We start from the raw sequence: 25,960 nt of genomic DNA on the forward strand, positions 1-25,960 counted from the left end.
AGGAGTTTTGACCAACAGTGCAGGTGATTAGACACTATGAAAAACCAGTGACCTCCAAAAACCACCAGCAGATTTTTTACAACATTGTCATAATATGAAGAACTTATTGGAACTTTTCTCAGGTTTAACTGATTTTATTTTACTTCTCAACCGTTTAAGGTTGATGGAATTTGAAGTGTTCTGAAAATCTTGTTAATGCGATAACTCAAGAAGGAAGTCAGGATTTTCAAATTAATACCATAGTTGCATCTATTAAAAACTCAGATGAGTTTCAATCTCTTTAACCTTGACCTCAAGGTCAGAGGTCAAGTTTTCTGGAGAATGAGGCGACTTTGAAATCGATACCATATGTGTGTCTGCTCAGAGGCTGAGGAGTAGCAATGGCAGCGGACTCATCCTCATGTGTTGTCACATCACTTACTGTCTGATTCTTTCTGTCTCTTTCTGGTAGGCGTGTCCTTGAGGCAGCAAAACGTGCTAACCTGACGGGCCACTTCCTGTTTGTGGGGTCAGACAGCTGGGGTGCAAAAAGCTCACCGGTCACTGAGCTGGAGGATGTTGCCGAGGGTGCAGTCACCATCCTGCCAAAGCGGGCTTCGATTGACGGTAAAACCAAGAAAACAAAAACGCAACAGCTGGAATCCCAAAAAGTTGATTCATCTGGACGCTTTCAGACTCGATGCTGTTTGTGTTTTATGCGTGTTATACTGTTGTTGTGCAGGGTTTGATCAGTACTTCATGACTCGCTCCCTGGAGAACAACCGCAGGAACATCTGGTTTGCTGAGTTCTGGGAAGACGATTTCAGGTGTAAACTGACCCGGCCTGGAATCAAACTGGACCCCGATAAGAAGAAATGTACAGGTATGGCTACACCTGAAGGGCGTCTGGGACCAGCTGTGAGTCAACTTATCGAGTAGTTTCCCATTATGTGACACAGTGTGTGTTCCTGCAGGTGACGAGAGGATCGGACGGGACTCGCTCTACGAGCAGGAAGGAAAGGTTCAGTTTGTGATCGATGCGGTCTACGCCATGGCTCACGCTCTGCACAACATGCACCAGGATATGTGTCCCGGCAGCTCCGGAGTCTGCAACAACATGGACCCTGTGGAGGGACAAGTGCTGCTGAACTACATCAGAACCGTCAACTTCAATGGTAAGAAAACACGCAGACAACACATTACACTGTTTTACGGTAACAGTGCTTTACCTGAAGTAAGGATACGAATGTGTCCCCATACTCAGACCTGGTCTTGAACCTTGACTCATGAGGCATTGTGGTTGCTAGAGGAATGGGCAGAGAGCTTGGTTTGGTTGCTATTGTAAAACTGGTTCCATGTACATCATCTCTCTGGGGAAAAAACGTGATGCCAACTGGGTGTAATTCGTCTCCGCACTCTGGAAACAAACCCTTGGAGAGCAGCTGGACTGCCTTTCCGGAGATATCAAGGTTGGGATTCACACTACGTGGCAGTAGTAAGAAAAACAAGTGGCCCGAGGGGCGGATGCTGTCATATGTGGGCGGTAAACATTAAATTGGCATTTTTGAAGCACCAAAACACCTGAGGACCAGGATGTGGTCAGGTGTACATCTTCAACACTGAGGTTAAGAGGGGAGCAGAGCTTCAGGGCAGAATCAGTCCCGGCTGTTTTGAGTGAGAAGATGATTTGCATGCACTGACCAGGGATAACTGACAAGCAGTGGAAAGAAACCTTTGAGGAACTCCTGAAAGTGACGGATCTGTCCTTAATAGAGAAGGCTAATCTGTAAGACTTACAGAAAAGCTCACACATATCCATGTAAGAGTGTGCTGATGTGAGTCTGCAGGTGTGAACAAGATTCTTCTGAAAATGCTGAAGGCTCGGGACCTGACTCTGAAGCATCACGGCAGAGAGGAGACACAGGGAGGAGGCTCATGAATCATTTATGTTAACTAAGAGCTTGATGTTAACACAAATGGACGATACAATGAATGTGGCAGTCAAAGGTGTGCCATGTGGTGAAACGATGTTGGATTTCATAAATCAAACATATGCAGAGGGAGAAGAGCTACACTCAGACAGAGGAACAGTGAGAGTTTATAGCAGGGAATGGGCTTTTCCTCCAGCTGTTGGGTCTTTAATGGACTCCTAAAGAAATTAACTAAAAGGTAGTAAAGTGAATATATATAAACATGTCCAGGTTGTCTGTGTACTGCTTGTAGACTTTGTACTGCAGGATTGTGTAGTTTGCTCTCAGTGCAACACGAGTGGAAGAAGAAGCTGCACAGCTCACATTTAGCAAGCAGCAACCTCGAGGGCTGAGGGTTGTTTTTTTTAAAGCAACCATTTTTTATGCAATCTATCATGTTTAAACAGACACAACAAAAACTGAAGCTCCTGCCAAGTGACCTTCAGTGATGCCACCAAATCCCAGGAACACGCCCAATTTGACCACAGAAGGACAAAAGAGTAGAAAAAAATAAAGCACAACATGAACATGAGACAGATGAATAATCTTCTGACTAAAATATTCACTGTATGACTGCAGTGTAGCATGTTTTTCTCTTTTAATTCATATACAAATGTGTTTCAGTCAATTCAATGAGCTTTTTTCTGTTTTTGCCATCAAACATTTAGACGTTGATTAACCGTCAGCAGCTGGTCTTTTCATGACGTCCAATCATACTTGGACTTTACCATGATGTCGGCTTGAGTTACATCTTTGTTTCATTAGTTTCTAATAAGAATGATTCCTTATTCCAGTTACTTTCTACAATCTCTGCATCGAATAAAATGTCAAATAAAATGATATAAACACATTTATAAGCAAGTTGTTTGATAGAAAGAATAACAAGAATCCTCCATGTTTCCTACTGGAATAATTGACTTGACATTAATCAAGCAGCATTCCTGAGTCTGTAAGTTCACCAAATGAAACAGAACTGAAATTTAAATAACTCGTGTTGCAGCCTGTGCACGTCTGTCCACAGTCATGCTGCTGTTAGTTGTCTTTTAAAAAAAAAAAAACAGATAAATGTGTTTCATTCTGATCTCTGTTTCTACTTTTGTAAGAGGCGGTTTGATCTCTAAAGATCTCTAATCTTTGTGGATCAATATCAGCATTCACACGTCTACAGTTCAGTTTTTGCCGTTGTATCGCAACCAGTTTTGACCAGAGAGAAGCTACAAAAAACTCTTTCTTTTATCAGAATCAGAATACTTTATTAACCCATAAGGAAATGATGTGGTTACAGGAGCTCGAAGACAATAAGAACAGCAACAGACTGAACTAAATGAAATAATACAGCATATTACAAAGTTACTGAATATAAGAAACAGCTCTGATACTTACAAATAGCTCAATTAGAAATATCCAGAATATTACAGAGATTAAATATACATGATTGACATTTTAATCTATTTAAATGCTGCATAAATGCGTTAACGGCAACTTTAGTTAAATTTTCAAGAGGAGTTTCACATTTTTAACCGTTAGCATTTCATAGATATCACACAGCAAAATCTCCAGTGTTAAATTAACACTAGAGAGTGTCTATATGGGTCCACACCTCTGAGTGTTAAATACAACACTGTTGAGTGTTAAATATGGAATATTTCTAACATTTTGAGTTATTTTCCAGTGTTAGAAAATCAGCACTGCTCAGTGTTAGCCATTGTTAATCTTCAAAACTGACTAGGTTACTTTTAAACATATAACACTGTCAAAAGTGTTAATTTAACACTCAACAGTGTTGTATTTAACACTCAGAGGTGTGGACCCATATAGACACTCTCTAGTGTTAATTTAACACTGGAGATTTTGCTGTGCAGGGACACCACCCGGGTGGTCTGCAGGATTTCACTGTCCCAGTGAAGGAGTCTCTGTGGACCAACATCCATCCATCCATCCATCCAACATCCATTCTCTTCCATGTATCCTTATCGGAGTCGTAGAGGGGCTGGAGTCTATCCCAGCTACCACAGGGTAAGGGTACACCCTGGACAGGTCACCAATATGATGCAAGGCTAACACAAAGAGACAGACAACCATTGGCACTCACATTCACACCTGTAAGCAACTTAGAATGAACCAACCAATTAATCTAACCCCATCGATGGGTTTTTATTTTTTGTTTTTTTAGCATCTCTCTACATCTACAGAAACTCCTCAGGACCAGGTTTTAGACTTTTTTTTCAAGCAACTGAACAAACTGTTCCTGTTAGACATCAAATCCATATTTTATAAAGATGTGAAGCTGCAGCAGCTGGAAAACCGAGAGGATTTAATCTGTAACCACCAGAGCTGCATGCCACAAAGCACGCCAGTCTCTCTCTCTCATTCCTTCGTCTCCCTCTACATAAATTTCATCTTCTTCAAATCATCAATATTTTATCATTTTAGTTCTTATTTATGGTTCTTTGTGATTTTTAGGAGATTGAACTTTAAGAAAGGCTGATTTTTGGTTCTGTGAGACTAGACACAAACCTGAACAGGGACAACACGACCAAAGGTGAATCCTGCAGACAGACACCTCGTGGTCATGTGATCTCTGAGGCCCTCTCATACTAATATTGGGATTTTTCTCTATAATGAAAATATTGCATCATAAAGAGCAACAGAATACGAGGAGCAGTGTTTTGAGTTCATGTTCTCTTCATTTAGACTGAAAGTTGCTTTTAAAGGAGAGGCTGGTGATATATTGATATATTCGGTTATTGCTGTAGCCTCGGTGTTATGGGCAGCGGGTGCTGAAGGGAGATTGTTTGCTCTGATTTTTCAAGTTTTATTTATATAAAAAAATACAAAGTGCCTTGAAATCATAATAATTCTTATTTTTAACAGTAATAATCACAATAATGACCAGTTTAAGGTACTTTTTATTGTAAAATCGAGTCTTTATAACATTATTGTGAACTACACAATGATCGACAATCCCATTTGATGAGCACTTGGTAACACTGGGGAGGATAATATTATTACATTGAAATCTATGTAACTATGTAATAATAGGCAAGAAACTGGGGATAATAATGTTATAATAAATTAATGCCTTTGAAGCAAAACCAGTTTTTATAGGACAGTAATATATTTGTAACAATATCATAACCTGCTAGCAATAAAATGACAATATCTTTGCATAATGTGCAAATTTTTATAAAGTGACTCGTGAAGAGTCAAAATTTCACATTTATATCTAATTCCATGTTAATAGCCTATTAAAGTAAACCTCAAGAAGAATGATGATAACCTGGAAACACATGTGATAGTTTATTTATAATTCCCTAAACAATGCAAAACTTCATTGTTCATTCTTAATGTGGAATTAGACAGAAACAGGACCACCATGTATGTTTTCAGTTAATATCAAACAATGTTAAACACATTATTTATAATGTTACTTTCAAACAAAAAATACTACTGCAGACATAAGGTAGGATTTATTCAACCATTATTACATGGTAATAATATCTTGAGCCACGGGGCGATCGTGGCTCAAGAGTTGGGAAGTTCGCCTTGTAATCGGAAGGTTGCCGGTTCAGTCTCGGTTGTTGTGTCCTTGGGCAAGACACTTCACCCGTTGCCTACTGGTGGTGGTCAGAGGGCCCGGTGGCGCCAGTGTCCGGCAGCCTCGCCTCTGTCAGTGCGCCCCAGTGTGGCTGTGGCTACAGTGTAGCTGCCATCACCAGTGTGTGAATGTGTGTGTGAATGGGTGGATGACTGGTTGTGTAAAGCGCTTTGGGGTCCTTAGGGACTAGTAAAGCGCTATACAAATACAGGCCATGCCATTTATCCTAATATGGTATGGAATCAACCAATATTATGCTCATACTATGAGGTTATTGCCACATGTCAATATATAGAAAATTACCATTTTATTGCTGGCAGGTTATTATGTTGTTACCAAAACATCACTATACTACTACAAACTGGTATTGCCTTACAGGCATTCATTATTACCCGTTCTTACATTTCAATCTAATATAAAACCACTAAACAGCTAAAACCACTGATGATGCAAGATAAATATTTGGATATTACTTTGGCAATAATTAAGTGGTAAAAATTTGTTTCAATACTATTACTGCCTTGTTTCAGCTTATTACCACACTGTTACCATGTTATTACAAAGTTGTAATGGAAATGACTCTACGAGGACAACACGTTCTGGATCAGCTGGAGTTCTCTATCTTCTGATCGCTGCGTGGTTCAGGTGTTGGTTTAATTTCCACAGCTGTTTTTTGTTTTTATTCAGAGTCACGGAGATAATAAGTTAATGCACTTTGCCTGTTTCCCCTGTGGACTCGGTCTTTCTGATGTACCGTGTGTATGTGTGTTAATAATTAAAGGATGCAGCTGCTGAAAACTCTGAAGAAGCTTTCTGCTTAAAGGACTAGCGAGAGAGTTGTGAGAGTTGAGTGAATGTGCTGCAGTTACAGGCAGTAAAGGTAGTTCTGCTCTCTGAGATCTGCTGAACTATTCAGGATAAAATCAGATTTAATACATCCATGAATTTCTGATGTCTTGTCTGTATGCACAAATGCAAAAAGACCAGCAGGTTGGCTTGTGTTAGGATAGACCTCAAGAGGAGCTGCAAAGTTAAACCAACACAGAGCTTTGAAAGTCTGAGGTAATCCCAGCAGGAAGTCCAGCTCTGTCAAACTGATCCTTTAAATCCCTCCACCTGAAGCTTCAGTGTTCCCTTCGGGTTCATTAATATGTTGATTCATTCTGTCCTACTGTCAAACTGGATTATGTTCCTGCTATTTCTTTCAGCTCAGGTCCACGTCCATGTGAGAATGACCAACTTTTAGCTAAGTCTCCTAACTAGCTACACTCTGAGTTGTTGGGTCTTTAACTGTCTTGTCCAGCTTTCTATCAGCCAAATAATGTAGTTATTGTGCAGCTGGGTGTAGCTGCTGTTTCCCCTTAAAGTGGAGATGCCACATGTGGCCTCACGGAGATGAGCTGTTAAAGGTGACGTGGCCTGTCTGTCTCGCAGGAAGTGCTGGTACAAGTGTTTTGTTCAACGAGAACGGAGACGCTCCTGGACGCTACGACATCTTCCAGTTTCAGATGACCAATCACAGCCACCCTGGCTACCATGTCATCGGCCAGTGGACCAACAATTTGAGACTCAATGTAAGAAGAGTGAGCATGAAAATACTCCTGCTGGGTTTTAGTGTTCGGTCTTTCTTTGTGTGGCTGTATGCCTCTCTCTTTCTTCCTGGGTGTCTGTAGCTGGAGGAGATGCAGTGGTCAGGAGGGGATAGATCCGTTCCAGAGTCCATCTGTAGTTTTCCTTGTAATCCAGGAGAAAGGAAGAAGATGGTGAAGGGGGTTCCTTGCTGCTGGCACTGTGAGGTAAACGTGCAGCATGCATGCATCTTTTTATCTGAATTCTGAGAATTTATAATTAGTTTGCTGTTTAGATCATCTTTGCTTTATCTGTGCACTATTTTACTAAATTAGGAACATTCTGTCTTAGAGAAAGTCTGCAGTTGATGCAAAACGTTGCAGCAGAAACTAGAAATCAAAACTATGTCTCGCCTATATTAGCTTCCTTTTATTGTCCCAACAAAATCTGACTACAGTTTAATATAACATCACTCTGCTGACATGCAAAGCCCTCAAGCACTAAGCTTCATCAGTTTTCTTCCTGTTAAAAAGATTTTTTTTTCCCTCACTGGCACCAAGTGTTGCACATTACGGATCACTGGATTCGAGTTTGTCTTCTAACCTGTCTTTTCTCTGATCGTTTGAATGTTGTGCTTCTAAAACCGATGACAGTTGTTCTTCAGTCTAAACAGTTTCTCTCCCCTGTCTGCAGCTGTGTGATGGGTATCAGTACCAGCTGGATGAGTTTAACTGTGAGACCTGTCCGTCAGACATGCGGCCGGTCCCCAACAGAACCGCCTGCCGTCCCACTCCGATCATCAAACTGGAGTGGAACTCTCCCTGGGCCCTAGTGCCTGCCTCTCTCGCTATGCTCGGTATCCTGGCGACCAGCGCTGTGGTTGTCACCTTCATCCGCTTCAATGACACGCCCATTGTCAGGGCGTCAGGGAGGGAGCTCAGCTATGTACTGCTGACAGGTGTGTATCGGTAATTACATCATCAGCTGTGATGATGACGCCATCATGAGGGTGCCGTCACCTGTCTGCCCCTCTCTCTCGCTCGCTGCAGGTATCTTCCTGATCTACCTGATCACCTTCCTGATGATTGCGGAGCCAGGTGTGGTAGTTTGTGCATTCCGGCGCCTCCTGCTGGGCCTCGGCATGGCCATCACCTACTCTGCCATGCTGACCAAAACCAACCGCATCTACCGCATCTTTGAACAGGGCAAGAGGTCGGTGACCCCGCCCAAATTCATCAGCCCCACGTCCCAGCTGGTCATCACCTTCATCCTCATCTGTGTCCAGGTGAGTCCACAGGCGCCACATGACTTCCTGTTTCTGCCTATAGCATCTCCTCACATGATTCCCACTTTTTGTTCTCTGTGTGCGCGTCAGGTCCTCGGTGTGTTTGTGTGGTTTGGCGTCGTCCCCCCTCACACCATTATCGATTATGACGAGCTCCGCCCTCCGAACCCTGACCTGGCCCGGGGCATCCTGAAGTGTGACATGTCTGACTTGTCAATCATCTGCTGCCTCAGCTACAGCATCGTTCTCATGGTAACACACTGACCTGTAGCAGATACGTCAATGACCATCTCATAGAGCACAGATTCATCGATGTTGCTAGGCAACCTTTATCAATCCTGCTTGTTTCGCTGTTAGGTAACGTGTACGGTGTACGCCGTGAAGAGTCGTGGCGTTCCAGAGACGTTCAACGAAGCAAAACCAATTGGCTTCACTATGTACACAACCTGCATCGTCTGGCTCGCATTCGTACCCATCTTCTTTGGTACCGCACAGTCCACCGAGAAGGTAAGAACCAGGCCAAACCGAGCCAAGCTAGGTCAAGCTGCAACCAGAATCAGGTATATTTAAAAAGGCACGTACAAAAGCATAGATATAATCATGTGACCTCACTTACTGGTTTGCATAAAGCTGTTTTGTGGTGGAGTGCATTACATACACACACTTAGACACAGTTAATGCTGAGTAACGTGACGTTCAGATGCTGGAGTTTCACTCACCAAAACTAGACTGCAGACTTTTTAGAGTTAATCACACAGTGTTATATTATCTGTTTGATAATGGCATTAAGGCTCCACAAGACACCAACAGCACAAATACAGTGAAGTGACCCAGTTCACTGGCACATATTAGCTGAAGTTCAGCAGAGAGTCTGAGCAGATGTGCTTCTAAAATGCATAATGTATTAATAATATGTAGATCTTTGAATTACATAAAAATAAAGCCACCATACTGCTGTTACAGTGGGGGGAAAATAACCTAAGGATTACAAAGGCGTTTATGTAGCAGGTTGTAACATGTTTATTTCTGATCTAATTTCCTGTTTGTAGAAGATGATTCACTTTTGGACGCAGCCTCAGGTGGACATTCAAAGAACTGCAGTCAACTTGGTCAGACCGGGCGGTACCAGGCTGACTGTCTAGTCAGCATATTGTCTTCGGGGTTAATCGAACTTCTCTGTCATGTTTTGGTGCTGGTGCCTCTGTGACGGACTTATCAGACAAACGCATGTCCATGCAGGAAGCCTGTGCTTTGATTGGACAAATTAGTTTTATTTTTCTGCACTAATTACCAAATATCAGTCTAACACACAGGGTTCAAAATGTGAAAGGTATGGCTGACATCATATTGGCTTCATCTGTTATATACATCAATAGATCCTCAGTTTTTCTTGTGACAGTGTCATGGTTGGCTGTGTGGCAGGCAGGCAGGAGTGGTGGACCCAAAATGCAGGACTCTTAGGAAACGAGGTTTCAACTGAAAATGCAGCTTTATTGCTGGAACAAAACTTGAACATAAAATAAAACTCTAAACTGAGATGCAGGAGGACTGGAAGTCATGAACACACAGCAAGTTGCGGGTACGACGCGACACTGACACAGAGAAACACAGGGCTTAAATACACAGACGGCAGTAATCAAGGGATGAGAGACAGGAGGGGAACACACCTGGGAGAAATCACAGCTGACGAGACAGGGAAAACGTAAACTGAGCACACTCACATAAGACACAGACCTTCACAATAAAACAGGAAACTCAGACACAGGGAACCAGACAAGACGCTGAACTGAACAGACAGATTCACAAACAGACGGGGTGACACCATAGACAGACAGAGATACAGACGCAGACTCAGAGGCAGACCGAAGAGAACTCAAACAATAATAATCATCATAATAATAAACTAGAAAATGATAATAATAAACTTAAAGCGCTGGGTCACCGACCCAGGACCATGACAGACAGACCGTCAGGGAGATTGAACCCAGCAGACACATAAAAAGTCTTTTGATGCTAATATAAAAAATGCATTTCTTTACTCTCATTAACAAATAACCTGAAACGGTGAACCTCATAGGATCTCGTTACTCTTTAAGGAGGAAACCAGGAGTCACTGTTGAATTCTGGTGAGCTGTGCTTGAACTCATTTCTGAACTCGTCCTTCCTGCATGTCCGCAATAGGACCTTCATCATCACGCTGAGGAATGTCATGTGATATAATCGCGAGCTGTGCCTAAACGCTGGGCTTATTTATTTACAGCCACGGGGAAACACAAATACATCCTCACCTGCAGAGCGACGAGCTCCTGCTTTTGTTTCCTGTGAGGGGAAAATTAAAACTGTGAATTGACCCAGAAATGTGGTGAAAGCAGGTTTTAGTGTTTGTGGTTTAGTCTGAGCTGAGGGAGGGACGAGTCTTTAATGCTGCAGATAAACCGGAGCAGATTTAGACACAAAGTGGAGGCATTTCCAGGCTGAGAGGGGAACAGCTGGATTATACAGATTATGGACAAACACAGGACGTAATTATAGAATAACTTTTTTAAACCAAAGTTACAAAGAGCTCCACCAAACAGATAAAAGAGACAATAAAAGACTAAAATAAGAGGAAGGAAACAGCAGCGTCAGAAAGAAGCACGTCCAGCAGATTTATCTCAGAGCGGAGAGGAAACCACAGGGGAAGAAGAAAAGAGGCTTCTGGGAAGAAGAGATTTAACACGAGTGCAAACATAAAGATACCGAGCAGACCATCCTCGTGTGCTTTTGCTTCTGCTCTTTCCACTTTAATAGCTTGGATCCTGTAGCCTGAGGTCACCACTTAGGCCAAACTTTCATGGTAACAGCACAGTTTGCAGTCCTGCTGAATGATTTGGTGACATGTTGTCTGCATGTTGTGTGAAGCTGTACAGCAGACCACAGCAGCCAGTCTGGCAGGTGTTTCATTAGACCTGCACTGAGCAGCCCTCCTTCCAGCTGAAAACCAACCAGAGCTGCCAGAAACAGCACAGAGGTGAAGCACGAGCCAGATTTCCTCCGTGTTGGAGTCGATCAGCTCACACGGGCTCCTGCCTGTCACCGTCAGCCTGAACGGAATAAGCTGCCGTCACCACGGAAACCGAGAAACGCTAAAACTACATTAAGTGCGATTGTTTGTTTGTTTGTGTAAAATCCAGGAAAGAGTGTGCGATATTGTGGTGGAGCAATCACTAAAATTAGAATTAAAATCCTTCCGCCTCCTCCTCTTTTGTTCCTCCTCTGCTCCTCCTGCCTCACTCTGATAACATTCAGTCCTCCTCGCTCCTCGTCTCTCCTCCTCCTGCCTCAGAGTCGAGGAGTGACGGATGCTGGATGGAGGAGAAAATAAAAGAAGCTGTTTTTATTGTCGTCTTTTTTTTATCTGAGGCCGAGAGAACAAACACACACACAGAGCTGCAGGAGGATTAACAGAGAGAGAGGGAGCGTGTGTGGTTTTACTCTGACTGTGGGGACATAAATCTGTTTACACACTGTGGCCACTCGCCTCTCTTCTGGAGACAAAAACAGGTTCCTGTAAATCACTGCGGTTCAGCAGTAAGACTTCGAGTGAAGGTCAGACCCCAGAAAGCGAATCCAGCTTAGTGTGATATCGTCTGAAGTGATGGAAACACAGCTGTGTGGTTGAGGGAATTAACATGTCTGCAGGAGTTCACACGCACTTAAATAAAGCAACACGATGGAAACTTGCTGGCACTGTGTTTGTGGGTTCCTGTGCGTGCTGCAGTGTGTGTGCTGTATGTATTTTATGTCCTCACATGTCACACACAGCATTGTGCAAATGTCCTGAACTCTTCCTTTCTTTATTTTTTGCTTCCAACAAGCCAGAGTTATTTCTTTAAACTGGTCTTGAACCATCGCTCTTCAGGCTTTCTGAAGAGGTTTTTCTTTGGACATTCGCTGCTTTTTCTCTCATTTTCAGTCCAGTTTCTGTACCTCATCATTTTTTTATTCATTAAAGATCTTAATGTTGACCAATGAATCATTCAGGCATAAAAAAACTCTCTCTATGGAAGTGTAGTGTCTACACATAACAGACAATTTTCTTTTTGTATATTTAGGCACTGTTACTAACGCACAATGTACTCACATTTCTTTTGACTGGCATGAAATATTATTTATGCACCGACGAGGTGATTCACAAAGAGGTTGTAGCTGAAAACGTGGCATATCTCAGCACCGTGAGCAGTTCTCTTACAAATTTGAGGAAACTAAACAAGTAGAGGACAAAAGAAGAAGTGACAGGCGTATAGAAACATCTACAGCAGATGAACAGTATCACGGGACATCTGAACCTTCAGTTGATCTGTCTACTGTTCGCTGAAGCCTCAGTAAAAAGGGAGACAGGAAGAAGAAGCTGAGGTACCAAATTATTCCTGAAGACTACTTAAAGAAATTACAGAAAGCTGCCTTGGAGATTTCAGGATGTGTTGAAGAACAAAAGTATTCATACCAAACTTTTATTTTCCAGCTTGTCAGACTTTCAGTTCAGTTTTTGTCTTAGTTTCTGTATTTCCATCTATGTTTCTACTTGTTTTGATACATTTCCTGTTTCACATGAAGCATAAACTGGTAAACTGCACAGCAACACCCAGTACTGTATTACACCTCCGTGTTGCAGTGTGTGTTTTTGCATATTTCACAGGTGCACCAGTAAAACATTCGAATAGCAAACTGGTCGTCCAGTCGTGACCTTTAAAAAGATGTCCCTTTAAGCCTGATTTGGTCACAAATTGATTGAAATTCTTCTTTTCAGGCTGTTACAAAGGCTTACTGAACTCCGGGCGTTCACCGATATCCCACTGAGCAATTTTCTGCTGATTGGAGTTCTAAAAAAATCTGCCTCGACCATGAAAAGTTTAAAAAATCGTGACTGTTGGTGAATCTGCTGGACGTCGGGGTTGCTAGAAGTCAAAGTAATGAATTTGCACAGAGGTTACCTTTACGTGGACAAACGTTCTTCAGCATCAGCCTCTCTTTCCACAGATGTTCATCCAGACAGCCACTCTGACCGTCTCCATGTCTCTCAGTGCGTCCGTCTCTCTCGGGATGCTCTACATGCCCAAAGTTTACGTCATCGTTTTCCATCCCGAGCAAAACGTCCAGAAGAGGAAGAGAAGCTTTAAGGTCTGAGAGCATCTTCGACTTCCTGTCGTTGTCGTTGCTTCCAAGTTGCTGTGTTGCCTCACAGTTGCTGTGTTGCTGTGTTACAGGCTGTTGTCCAGGCTGCCACATTGTCTCAAAAATCTACAAGTGACAAACAGAATGGAGAGACAAGGATTGAACCTGACAGAACGCAGTAATGCTGCAGTAATACTACAAACTAAAGGTACTGAAACTACAAACTGTACACACTGATGATCGGCCTTTGTTTGAGATGAGTCTTAAATGTGGGAAAATTAGAGCTCCCCTTTATTGCCATTGGTAAACTTTTCCAATATTTAGCTTCTTCCTGTCAGCACAGTTTGTTCGGCTTATGAGGCATCTCACAGTGCCCTCTGGTGGTGGCTCTTTTGCTAACGCAACAGTGTGGTTAACCTTCAGCAACTGCCCCTCTAACACCAGTGTTGGATGAGTGGATGAAGCTGTCCACAGAGGCTGAGCCTTTTTTATTTACCAGGCTGTTAGGTCTCCTAACATGTGAGTTTATGATAATTCACTCATTTTTAGAGGCAGCTTCAAGTGGCCATTAAAGGTATTGCAGTTTTTTGCACTTCAGCCTTTGTCTGGTACTAGTAAGAGACGGGCAGGATGTGAGGAAACACACACCCTGAAGCTGCGATGACTCCAACACTCATGTGAATTTATTCTGCTGGTTTGCTGATAGTCCAAGACTCCTGCATGGATGGCAGGTGGAGGTTACATGTGTCTAATGAACAGAAGGCAGACGACTCCTGGCTCGTGGAAGCCGCTGCAGATATTTTTGGAGCCTCTGATGAATATTTCAGCCGCTGGTTAAAGATTTATCTTGATATTAACAGCTGAGGTTCTTTGTCCTCAGAAGCAAGGCACTAGCACTAACGGGTGGCGGTTCTGTTCCCTGTGGAACAGTACAGTGAGCGTAGCGTCTTATTCCTCTTCTGTATTCTCTGCTGGCTGATGCGACTGCTACCTTTCTCCTCGGGGAAAAGCACCAGACTGTTAGCCACAGGGTGAACTTAAGAGAGCAGAGGAACACCATCTTTACACGTCCAGTGGTTTCCAGTATTGTGTTTGATCACCTTTTAACTGTTACACAACTCTGATTACTGCTGATAAAGAGGTTCTGCTGCTTCTAAATTGAGGTTTCACGTTTTCAAATTTGAAACCCTAATCGATGGATACTCCACAGCTGAGCTCTCATTCACTTCAATACAAACTGCACGTTGTCCATGTACTCAGCTCCTAAAGTACATTTCTGAAGGCAGACCATAACGCAGACACAAAACATGAATAGAAAGGGATGCCAACACAGAAGATGGGTGGGTGAAGTGGAGCAGGAAGGATAAAAAGTGATTTAAAAAATGCATTTTTCTGCATTTACAAGAAGTCATAATTACTGCATCTTCTAGTTTTTTTTTATTTGCTTCAAACTTTGATATATAAGTTCAAGACATTAAGATTGAAGTTCTAGTCGGTTAAAACTGTTTTTATTATCCAAATCTTGCAGACAAAATCAAGACTTATCAGACCAGGCAACGGTTTTGAGCCTTCTATTGTCCAATCAGTGGTCCCCAACCCCCGAGCCATGGACCGATACCCGTCCATGAGTCGTTTGGTGCCGGGCCACGTGAGGCTCGGGGGGGGAAATTTATGGTTTTCAGGGTTTTTATAGTTAACTCGGTTTCCCTGGGTCTTTTCCTGTGTTGTAGTTGTGTCTTATTTTGAAAGAAATATTTACACATTACCATAGCGACCAGAGAGCATTAAGGGGCAGAGAGCAGGACGTTACTCTCAATGTTGTTGGTGCATTTCAGGAGGACGCTGCTAATACAGTTACACAATTACAGCGTGAATTCGTGTTTATTATTATATTTACAAAATACCACAGTTTTTGTCTCGGTCGTATCGTTTTATTTTGTTGTATTTATCCGCGACACCTTAAAGGCCGGTCCATGAAAATACTGTCTGACATTAAATGGGTCCGTGGCCCAAAAAAGGTTGGGGACCGCTGCCTTAAATCACCTATCTTCATTTTCAGGCACATAGATTCTTAAGATCAGGAACTGAATCTCTAACCAAAAATGTCAAAAGCTAAAATGACTTTACTTTTATGAAACAGGAAGTTGTGATGTTTTACAGTGTACAAAGAGTGTGAAGTGTAAAGCCCACATCAGTCAGGATTTATGTTTGTATCCTGCAATTGTCTCAAACCTGATTGGCTGATATCCAGTTTGTTCTTAATAAACAACAGCACGATGTTACACTCCCACCACCTGCCAGTAAATAGCAAATGTTGTAGCACTAAACTTTTAATAAATGCCCATGTTTGTTTTTCTTCTAATTTTGTAATTTTTGTTGAATAAGAGATGTGGAGTAGGATCTTTTAACACTTCATTATGTGTCACTGGTAGGTCGTGATCAGCTGTTTGCAGGTCGGACAGAGAATCAGAGCAGGCTGGGTGTAACACCGAGCACATACCTGTGTGTCAGTTCGACAGCTAGGTTTGCTCTGCCCTTATAAGACATTCAATCTGGTAAAGTGGCGACATACTGTCAGTCAGATATGGGTCACTCTTCTGCTGGTGTTTTCTACAGCTTTAGTCAGAAACAACAGTGAGAGAGAGAGAGAGAGTGCAGCCTGGTGGTTTTGTGTGGGTAGCTCCCGAAATGCACAAAACATTCGTCCTTTGGTCTCTTATCGACCTTTCAGCACCAGTTACATCCTGTAAATCTGGAGTTTTATAGTAAATGCACTGGAAAGACTACATCAAACCAGCTTCTGGTTCTTGCAGTCTGTTCAGTTTGTAATAGATGTGAAACTGCAGAGAAAAGTGAACAATGGAAAACTAAAGATTACTGATGATTTTAGCTCCGCCAGCTAAAGGCATGCAGGTATCACTGGGTCCAAGTTCATGTCCTTGGAGGTTCATATATGGACCATGTGCTAGTCAGTGGTACCCTGACCGCTGTTAGGTACCAGGTTAAAATCCTCACATTACTGTCAGTCATATCCTGATGCACTGGGTCCTCAGTTCATCCTGGTCCAGGACATTGTCATGCCCCATGTGGCCAGCGTGTGTAGACAGTTCCTGGATGATTAAGCTTCTGACAGGACAGACCTGCATCCAACTGAGAACCTCTGGGATGTTATGCATCCAAATAACACCACAAACTGTACACTGTACACTCACTAATCATCTATTGTTGACTTCTACAGAAAAATGAAGAGGTTGCATATTCAGATATGTTTAGTTGCCATCAGATTAATGAAACGAGTGCATGTCAGACATAAAACTTCTTTCACCTCATTGTCTGATCGACTCCTGCTTCTTTCTGTTCAGACGTGTGCATGAGATTCAGGCATCATGTCATTAGAGGTTTGTGTGCCCACCTGCAGCAGACTTTCAGATCCACACTGCAGAAGACAACCCATCACTTTCAGAGTGGCTCGTTGCTCCGATAAAGAAATACCAACGTCTGCTGACTGTTCAGAGTGCAGCACAGCAGCTGGCTGTCAGCCTCACCTGCCTTTAGTTCAAATCAATTTTATTTTCAGTCCCAAATCCAAAGTTATGTAACGCAGAGCCACTTTTTCATAGGAAGGTCAAGACCTTCGGTATTAGAGTGAAAAAGCCAGCCATTCTCCACTGAGCATCAGATTAGTGCCCCTGCTTTACATGAGCATTCAGGACATGTGTTGTTTTTGGTGTTGGTGACGGAGGGTGGGCCGTCACATAGGCAGGCACTTTCACACAGTTAAAAATTAAATCAAAAAGCAAATGTGAATAATAATCAGGACTAATGGAAACGTGTCAGGTAACACGACTCAAGCACTCACTCGTTTTTTGCTTTTTTCCCCTTAGGTAGCTGTGGACCAATCCCCATGCAGAGCCTGATGACATCATCATGAAGATCACATGGTCACACACACACACACACACTCAGAACAACACTACACTCAAGTGCATAATATTATGTCAAAATGAAACTATCTGCTGGAGCATCAGGAGTTCCTGTGGGTTCAGGCAGAAAATCTTCATCGCTCATCTCTGAAACTTAAATACGAACAGGAAATGTTACAGAGACGTGCGCTAATTGGCTCAAATGATTGGCTGAAGCATAACATTCGTCATTATGTTGACGATGCTCTGTTGTCACTAAAGAGATAATATCAGTGAGGACAAAAAGTCACAGTGGATCCTTTAACATCTCAGAGAGGTCACGCTGAAGCGCCTGTAGCCTCTCCCTTTGATTAAAGCCACACGGTGACCTTTCCACAGCTCTCAGATAACAAGGTAAACCTGAGAACTTCCTGTCTGAAAACAACCTACAACTTTACAATACAAACAGAAGATTTTTGTCTCATAGAAGAGAAAACCTGAATGGGTTAAACTGGTCTACAGTCCCGTTTGTGGCATATCCTGTGGTCAGTCTGATTGGTTCAGCTGTTCATCCCAAGGTTCAACCCCCCCCCCCGACTTTCAGATAAAGCAACACCGGGAGCCTCATTCATAAGCATTACATACACACAAAACTAGGCCTGAAACAGTACGGCACAGGTAATATTTGTGATCTAAACTCTCATTTTGGAAATGAGGGAAAATGAAACAGAAATACGACACATTTTATTTCTCACTTTCATCATTCCAACTTATTCCTAAACACTAAAATCAGTCATTTTATCATCATTTTCTCCTGCATTAAACCTTTCAACTATAAATCAACCAGCTTAAACTTCAAATCAAATTCTGTTTACCACGGTCACCATCACACTCACCAGCCCTGGAGTGCAGATGAGAAGCCCAGGCTGTGTGCTGTGACTCGGAAAAGGTAAACCTGAGGATTTCCTGCCAGGACTGTTTCTTTTTTTTTATTATTCCTTTTACACTAATTATATTTGGTGATACAGCTCTGTTCTGGGACACGTCCGCTCTTAAAAGCAAATATGTGTAAAGCCTAAAGGCAGAGAACTAAACAGAGCAGCCACCGGTGACAATGATTGTTTAAGTCAGAAGTAGCATGAAATAGAGGTGTTGGGGTGGTGGTGGGTATCAAAGTGGCTTGCAGAGATTTTTCAAAAAAGGTGTGCTGAATGGCACGCACTGGAGTGAGCTGATCTACTGGAGCTGCTGGCTGAGCTTGACTGAGTGGCAAACCAGAGCTAATGTTATGTCTACTTAGTGGAGTAGCTCAAATGAAATGCATTATGATGCCGGGATGTAGCAGCTGGATTCTGGAAAGTCAGACTCAGTTTTTCCCCAATATTAACCTGTTAACCTGTCAGAAATTTTCTTGACCTCACACAAAAAACATGATCACCGGCTAACCAAGAAAACCAAGTCCCAGTTTTAGTGGATCACAAAACATTTAATAGTTGTGAGAGTTTGTTTTTTTTTCAAAAAGGAATTTTCATATTTTCTAGGAAATATTTAAAGACTTTTTTTGTTTACATTTTGAAGAAATCCAATATCTCAAATTATCAGGACATTTCATTCTGTCCTGATAATTAAATCATTAAATAACTTACTATTAAGACGGCATAATTACTGTGTATCTCTCAGTCTAGTTTGTTGCTGAAAAACCTGGCTGTTCAGAGTGATGTATAGACGCATATTAATGGAAGGTCGGCTGGAAGGTAAAGGTATGCCTGGAGAAAAGGTGCGGAAGCAACAGGGATGACCACAGCCTCGAAAAGATTTACAAGAAAAGTCAGTTCGAGAATATAAGAGCTTCACAAGGAGTGGGCTAAGGCTGGTGTCAGCGTATCAAGAATCACCACTGATGCATCAAGTCACTCCTGAACCAACAACAACACCATAAGCATCTTACCTGGTCAAAGGAGAAAAAGAGCTGGACTGTTGAGCAGTGGTCTGGTTTTAGAAGAAAGCACATTTTGTGAAAGTCCAATCCTGGGATGCTAGAGAAAGTCCCAGAGTCTGGAAGAAGAGGTGAATCCAAGGTGTTTGAAGTCCAGAGTGAAGTTTGGAGTGTCATATCATCTACTGTTGGTGGTAACCCACTGTCAGGTGCCATTCAGTTCATCTGGACGCAGCATTTTCAACAGGAAGAACATTTCTTTAGTCATCCACGTGAGGTCTTCAGTCTTCAGCTGACTGCAGGTTTCCCCAGCGCTATCAACAGTACAGATTTAGTTGGGTGGCTGAAGCTCAGGAAGCAGAGCAGGTCACCTGCTCCAGTCTGCATCCTAAATATCCTTGGACAAGATAATAGCACATATTAACAATCATGAAACTGAGCTTGTAGATTGTTAAGCAACGGTACTAGTTTTGGTTGTAAGATGGTGAGATATGTACTCTTAGGCCCCCTCTCTGGTGCAGAGATGGTCTTCCTCTTTTCATGTAAACCGCCTCCTCGACTTCCTGCTCAAACTTGTGTTCCTTCCTGTCCAGGATGCACACATGCTCCTCTCTGAAAGAGTGGTTGCTTGCCTTCAGGTGTAAATAGACTACAGAGTCCTGGCCTGATGGCGTATCTCTTCCGTGTTGTGCCATTCCCTGAGTCAGCACTTGTTTGGTTTGCTCAGTTCAGAACCTGATCCATGCGCCGGATCACTTTCTGGCATGGCGCGTTTTCAGGTTTGAAAGCCACAGAGACCTGATGTACTGTAAAATATGTCTCACCTGTTCCAATACTTCTGACTCATAATGGCTTACCGATGGTATTCTTTGGGTATCTTCCTAGTTTTGACACATGACCAGCTGGGATAACCACATTTGATCAGGGTCTCTTTGATTGGATGTTCTTCTGCTTCTCTGCCCACTTTGTCTGTGGGACTGGTGTTCGCTCTGTTTTGCAGAGTCCTGTGTAATGTGGTAATTTCACAGTCTGAAAATGCTCAGCTGTAATTTTTATATCCTCTCTGGTGAACTTGATGTGTGTGTCCACCAAGTTAATAAGATCAGTGAACTGTGGTTCATCCTGAGATTTGATTTTCACCCAGGTGTCATCCGCATACCTGAACCATTAGCTCGGTGGTGTTTCAGGAATGATATCAGAGCCCTCTTCTTGACTTTCTCCATATGCAAGTTAGTCACAATAGGGTCAAGTGGAAAACCCACAGTGCATCAATGTGTCTGTGTGAAGTCCTGACCCTTGTATATGAAATATGTAGCTTAAAGTAACAGTTCTCAAAAATCTGAAACCTTCAGCCTTGGTTAAATAATGCCACCCAAGCACTCAGATGGGTGTGTAGGAGAGCTGAACAAAAATAGAGAAAGGATAAACTTCTGGTGTCTTTTCATGTTCTTAGAGAGTCTCTGTTAAATTATCAGAGGCGTTGCAGTAAAAACAAAGTGTTTGTCTGATACTGTTTCTCACAACTGTCACAGACGACCGTGTTTTATTCAGCATTATTAACTCTGTTGTTAATCCTCCTGGTTCCTCCTCTCATAGAGTCCAAAGCAGTAGATGAGAATTTGCTTTTGATGCCAGGATTGTAAGTATTAGGTCTCATATCATCCCTCCTGGCTCTGACCCATCGTTTCACACATCCTCTGTTGCTTTTGACCACTTTGAGTCCCTTAAAACCCACAAAATGTCTCCTGGGCATTCATCTTGGCGACCGATGGATATTTTTGGCACTATAGCAATGAGTTTACTCACTATTATCAATGGCAGTGGCATACTGTGGTGGAGTCTATTGTTTAAAAGCAAAACCTTGATCCAACAGTTTTATCCGACTTCAGACTGATTTCTAAACGTCTTTTTAGTTCCTGGAGAAAGCTGTTTTCCTTCTCTCTATTCCTTTTTGGATCAAAGCAGTGTTACTGAAGGGTTTCAGAATAAAAGGGGCTGGAATGGTTTAAATCTTTCTTTACCAAACAATTTTACAGCTTAGGCGTGCATCTTCCTTTCTTATGTGGAGCCACTCGAGTCCATTCTTGGTCCTTTTTTCATTTTTAGATGCTTTTAGATGCTCTGGCAGTTGACACTATTTTTATTCTTTGGCTTTTAAACCAGACTGCGTTCTGATGACTTTTTATCCACGCTGTTTTACTTATCTTCTAATCTTTTTTAGATATACAGCACTTTTTACATCTGTTGTTTTCAAATGTGCTTATAAATAAACTTGACTGGACAGAGACACTTGGTTGGTGTTGAGGGTGGGCTTGTCCTCTAATCTCTTATGAGCCACTGGTCCGGTAACTGAAACACAAGTGAAGAAGATGTAACGGCCTCATAAGAGGCCATTGTTTTATCTGGTGTTGTCCAACGTGATTCGAATGTTGTGTTTGGTGCTGCACACGAAGCGATTCGGGACCAAAGCCAGAAACTTGGAGATAGGTGACAGAAATGATCATATAAAGTTGGGGAAACCTGCAGTCAGCTGACATGAGTGATGAAACCTTTTTTTCCACAGACAATGCTGAATCCAGATGAACAAAATCAACTTTCTGAGATTTCCTTATCTGGATCATTGAGTCTACACCAAGACATCTACCAGGAGGTTTTGAAGTAATGTTTCCTTTCACTGAAAGCTTTATGGAGATGCCAAATTCCTTTTCACCAGGACTTAGCACCACTCACAATGTTAAAACTGCTCCCAAATGATTTGCTGACCATGTTATTGTCATGCTTAATCATACAGCCAACTTGCCTGATCTGGATCCCACAGAGAAACCTGATCCACAGAAGGCTGCTGTCAAAGCAACCTGAGCTTCAGTAACATCCATACCTCCATGCCACGCTGCATTGATGCAGTAATTCATGGAGCCTCAAAAGAGTACTGTGTATACAATCAGAACATAATAAACTACACATTATTACATTATTATTATTATTAAAAATATATTCTGCCCACAATTCTAATTTTAACCTTTGATTTTATATATTTTGGGTTTTTACTCAAAATAATTGCTTCATGTTTATTGAAGATGACAAATCGTTTTTTTTATTGTATAATACGTACAGTTTTCAAAGGTTTCTGTATTTCCTTTTTAGATTGATCTTTGGAAATATCCTAATAATTTGAGATACTGGATTTCTGATTTTCATTAGCTGTAATGGTGTAATTAGCCATAAACACCAAAATGAAAACAAAAACCATCATTTTTAGTCAAAATATTCAAAAGTTATTTATTGAAATTACCACAAATTTATTTTTTTGTGATATTCAATGGTTTTTAGATGCACTAGTAGATTGTAGCAACACATGATCCTGTTAGTTTTAATTTTGTTTTGTGGAAAATTACTGCAGCTAACACAACTGTCCTGTCAAATAAAAAAATAAATGATGTTCACGTGAGAATCCAGAGGTGAAGGTACTGTAGTTGCCATAGTTTCGGAAAGTTGTGGGTCATTTTCTCTGGTGTAAACGTACAAATACTGCAGATAAACTAATGCGTAATGATGGTTAAATGGACTAGTACTTAAATGGCACTTTTCTATTCTTTTCCACCCTGACATGCGTGTAAACATGTTTTATGAATGAGGCTTCTGGACTCCTGTTAGCGTAGGATTTATTTTATGAAGAGGGCTTAGTTTGATGGTGAAGTCACGCGAACCAGCATCAGTTTGATGTTGGCGCTCAGACTCAGATCAGTGTGCCAGATGATGATGGTCAGAGGAGTTCGGGATGACTCACCTTGTAGGCGACCAGGGTTTCTGCCCCGCACACGCTCAGTAATGTTTATTCAATTCAGTTTTATTTATACAGCGCTAAATCCCAACAACAGTCGCCTCAAGGCACAAATTTTATCCAGCTGCTGCACAGACTTCATGTGTTTTAAACCAGCTACCATTTGAAGACACATAAAACATTTCTACAAATATATGCATCAGAACCTAGACACAACTGAAATAAGCCAATGACTGCTCAGAGTGGGCGTGGTCATAGACAGGAACCAATCACAGTGGTCAGTGTCCTGGCTTAAGACCCAGAGACTCTTCTGCAGCTGCTGCTCCATCGTTGCTTTTAAACCTCCTCATTTATTCATCCCTTCATGTCAAAGTGTTTCTTTTCCCATCTCGTTCAGACAGGATTTAATATTTCAGACAGAGCAGGTGATGAAATATTAGCCTGATACTCAAACACCTGCAGCTGCTGGTCCAGGATCTGGTCTGGGTTCTGGAGCCATGAAGGGTTTTTTGTTTTTTATTTTTTTCTGAGGTTTCTAAATTCATATTTAGTTCTTAAAATGGAGTTCACATCCACATCAGCCCTCACGCACTGCAGGAAACATCACATACATACAGAGGATTCACAGATAAACGTGTGGGTGCTGAAATCAGTAAAAGAAGAAACAGAGCACGAGAAGGAGAGAGTGCAGGAGGAGGATTAAAAGCCTGCAGTGAAATCCTGTCTGAATGAGCTTTTATTCTGAAAGAAAAAGAAGACCAGCAGGATTTTCACAATAAATTGGTTGTCAGAGAGACAGAAAGCTGCAGGTCAGCAGCTGATTAATTCGACCCTCACTTTTCTGTCTGTCTGTGAGGACCCGTGATTTCATACCGTACAGCCAAAAGTACGTGGACGGCACCGGCTGGGTGTAGCCAAATATTTAGCATATTGTTGCCTGTTAAAGAAGAAACTCCCAGTTTCCATCTGTTGTGTGCAAAGATGATGTGGTGATGATATAATGAAGTGTTCATTATTTAGACGAAGTTGTTTTTTTTCCAGGTTAAATCAAATATTAATGACATGTCTTATTTTATAAAGACTGAAAGTTTTATCTTGAAATAAATGACTTGTTTTACTTTATATTTATCATGTAATTAGACGACTTTTTGAGGATGAGATTACTGAAATATTTTAAGGTACTGCTGAAAGATTATTTTTGCGGTTTTAAAGTTCGTCTTGAGAAACGTCATCAGTCCTTTTGGGCGTTTGTGGTGATTTTACAGTTTAGTTCCACATAAATGTGTTTTTAAGGGATTTGTTGTGTTTGTGTTTTAACACAAACAACTGCATGTTACGCTGTCATGTGTGTACAGCTGTCCACATACTTTTGGCCATAAACTGTTTCTATATTTGCTGTGTTTATAAAGTTGATGTGATCGTCATTTCTGCACTGACAATAAAGGTTTCTGTTAAACTGATCAAGGATTTGTTATTATTTTAATAAGCTGTTTCTGCCACTTTTTTGTCTAATAATCATTTTTCTTTCTCTGAGGCGTCCACGAACTAAATTCTCAGACACATCAATGTTTCTAAATAGGTACGGAAACAATACAACCACCTTCCACCACTTTAACCCAGTTAATTTGCAGTTTTTATTTCCTTTTATCAGAGGTAGCCTTCATCATATTCCCCAAAAAATTGTTGCATATGACTTTCAACTTTAGGCGGAGCACAGAAAGCAAAAGATGGTGACCAGCTCACCAGCAGGAGAGCCATGATGAGAGCCTTTCTTCATCAACATGTATCAGAGTTTCCCTAAAGAGGGACATCTGCTCACCCTGAGCGGCACATGGGGGACTGAACAAAGCAGAAAGGGAACACATTCAGTGTAAAGAGCTGGTGTAGAGCAGAGTGTATTGGTTTTGGTGATCACGGGGCTCATGTGCAGCCCTGGGCCCGCCTACTGATGTATTACATGAAAAATAGCTGCACAGTTAGTTTAAACATTTCCCTTCAGTTTTATTTCTATAGTGCCAAATCGAAACAGCAGTTGCTTCAGGCTCTAAATATCTACAATAATTGTATGGACAAAGTTTGCATCCAAAATTTTAATAAAGCAGAAGAAGGAAGCATAACACAGAAATACTTAGCAAATATATTTGGACATTGACACAAGTTTATGTTTTTTTCACCTGTTTACTGAAGCATATTCCAATTCTAGTTATATAATGGACATGGACATAATGTGCAGACCCTCAGCTTTCATTTGAGGGTATACAAATATTTATGGACCTACCTGTAAATGACTGAAAGCTCAAATGATCATTTTGGAGGATTTCTGGTTATTTTTATAAATTATATACACTGCCAATTTCCAATATATGTATTCCCAGGACACTTTAAACTGTAAGGTAAAAATAAATAGCAACTATCACAGAGATAAAAGCATGTGGAGAGAAAAAAACTCCCTTTTAAAAGGAAGAAGCTTCCATCAGAACGGACACCAAATATCTGCCTTAAAAGGTTGGAGTAACTGGAAAAGAGAAAAGATGAACACAAAGGCACAAAAGGATGACAAACAGCAAAAGAATATACGAAAAACAACTCAGCAGGTTAGTGGAGCCATCAACCAAACATCAGGAATATGCAGGTCCAGTGTCAGAGATTCCTTTCTGTGGGAATTTATATTATTCCAGGAGAAAGGCACAGAGATAGAGCACAAACTGTTGAAGAGAGAAGACAGAAAGGCAACGGCATGCAAGAGCGGTACATAAATAAATTCAATGAGTGAGAAGGAAATTAGA

At 41.6% G+C, this 25,960-nt stretch overlaps 1 protein-coding gene across 1 annotated transcript in view; it reads left to right on the forward strand.

The window, feature by feature from the left end:
* The window catches only part of grm6a (glutamate receptor, metabotropic 6a), a 32,948-nt gene extending 8,314 nt beyond the window's left edge, over nucleotides 1–24,634 (forward strand). Inside the window, exons 5-16 of the mRNA XM_084916939.1 lie at nucleotides 452–606; nucleotides 722–862; nucleotides 954–1,154; nucleotides 6,982–7,121; nucleotides 7,221–7,343; nucleotides 7,810–8,074; nucleotides 8,166–8,401; nucleotides 8,492–8,653; nucleotides 8,759–8,908; nucleotides 13,421–13,561; nucleotides 13,648–13,763; nucleotides 17,440–24,634. Coding sequence (XP_084773065.1) covers nucleotides 452–606; nucleotides 722–862; nucleotides 954–1,154; nucleotides 6,982–7,121; nucleotides 7,221–7,343; nucleotides 7,810–8,074; nucleotides 8,166–8,401; nucleotides 8,492–8,653; nucleotides 8,759–8,908; nucleotides 13,421–13,561; nucleotides 13,648–13,737 — 1,804 coding nt within the window. The 3' untranslated portion in view covers nucleotides 13,738–13,763; nucleotides 17,440–24,634. The remainder of the gene's footprint in view (nucleotides 1–451; nucleotides 607–721; nucleotides 863–953; nucleotides 1,155–6,981; nucleotides 7,122–7,220; nucleotides 7,344–7,809; nucleotides 8,075–8,165; nucleotides 8,402–8,491; nucleotides 8,654–8,758; nucleotides 8,909–13,420; nucleotides 13,562–13,647; nucleotides 13,764–17,439) is intronic.
* Nucleotides 24,635–25,960: the final 1,326 nt, after the last annotated feature.

This window comes from Perissodus microlepis, chromosome 20 (assembly GCF_051167445.1).
Source record: "Perissodus microlepis isolate ML-2025 ecotype Zambia chromosome 20, ASM5116744v1, whole genome shotgun sequence".
In the NCBI taxonomy this organism is placed as follows: domain Eukaryota; kingdom Metazoa; phylum Chordata; class Actinopteri; order Cichliformes; family Cichlidae; genus Perissodus; species Perissodus microlepis.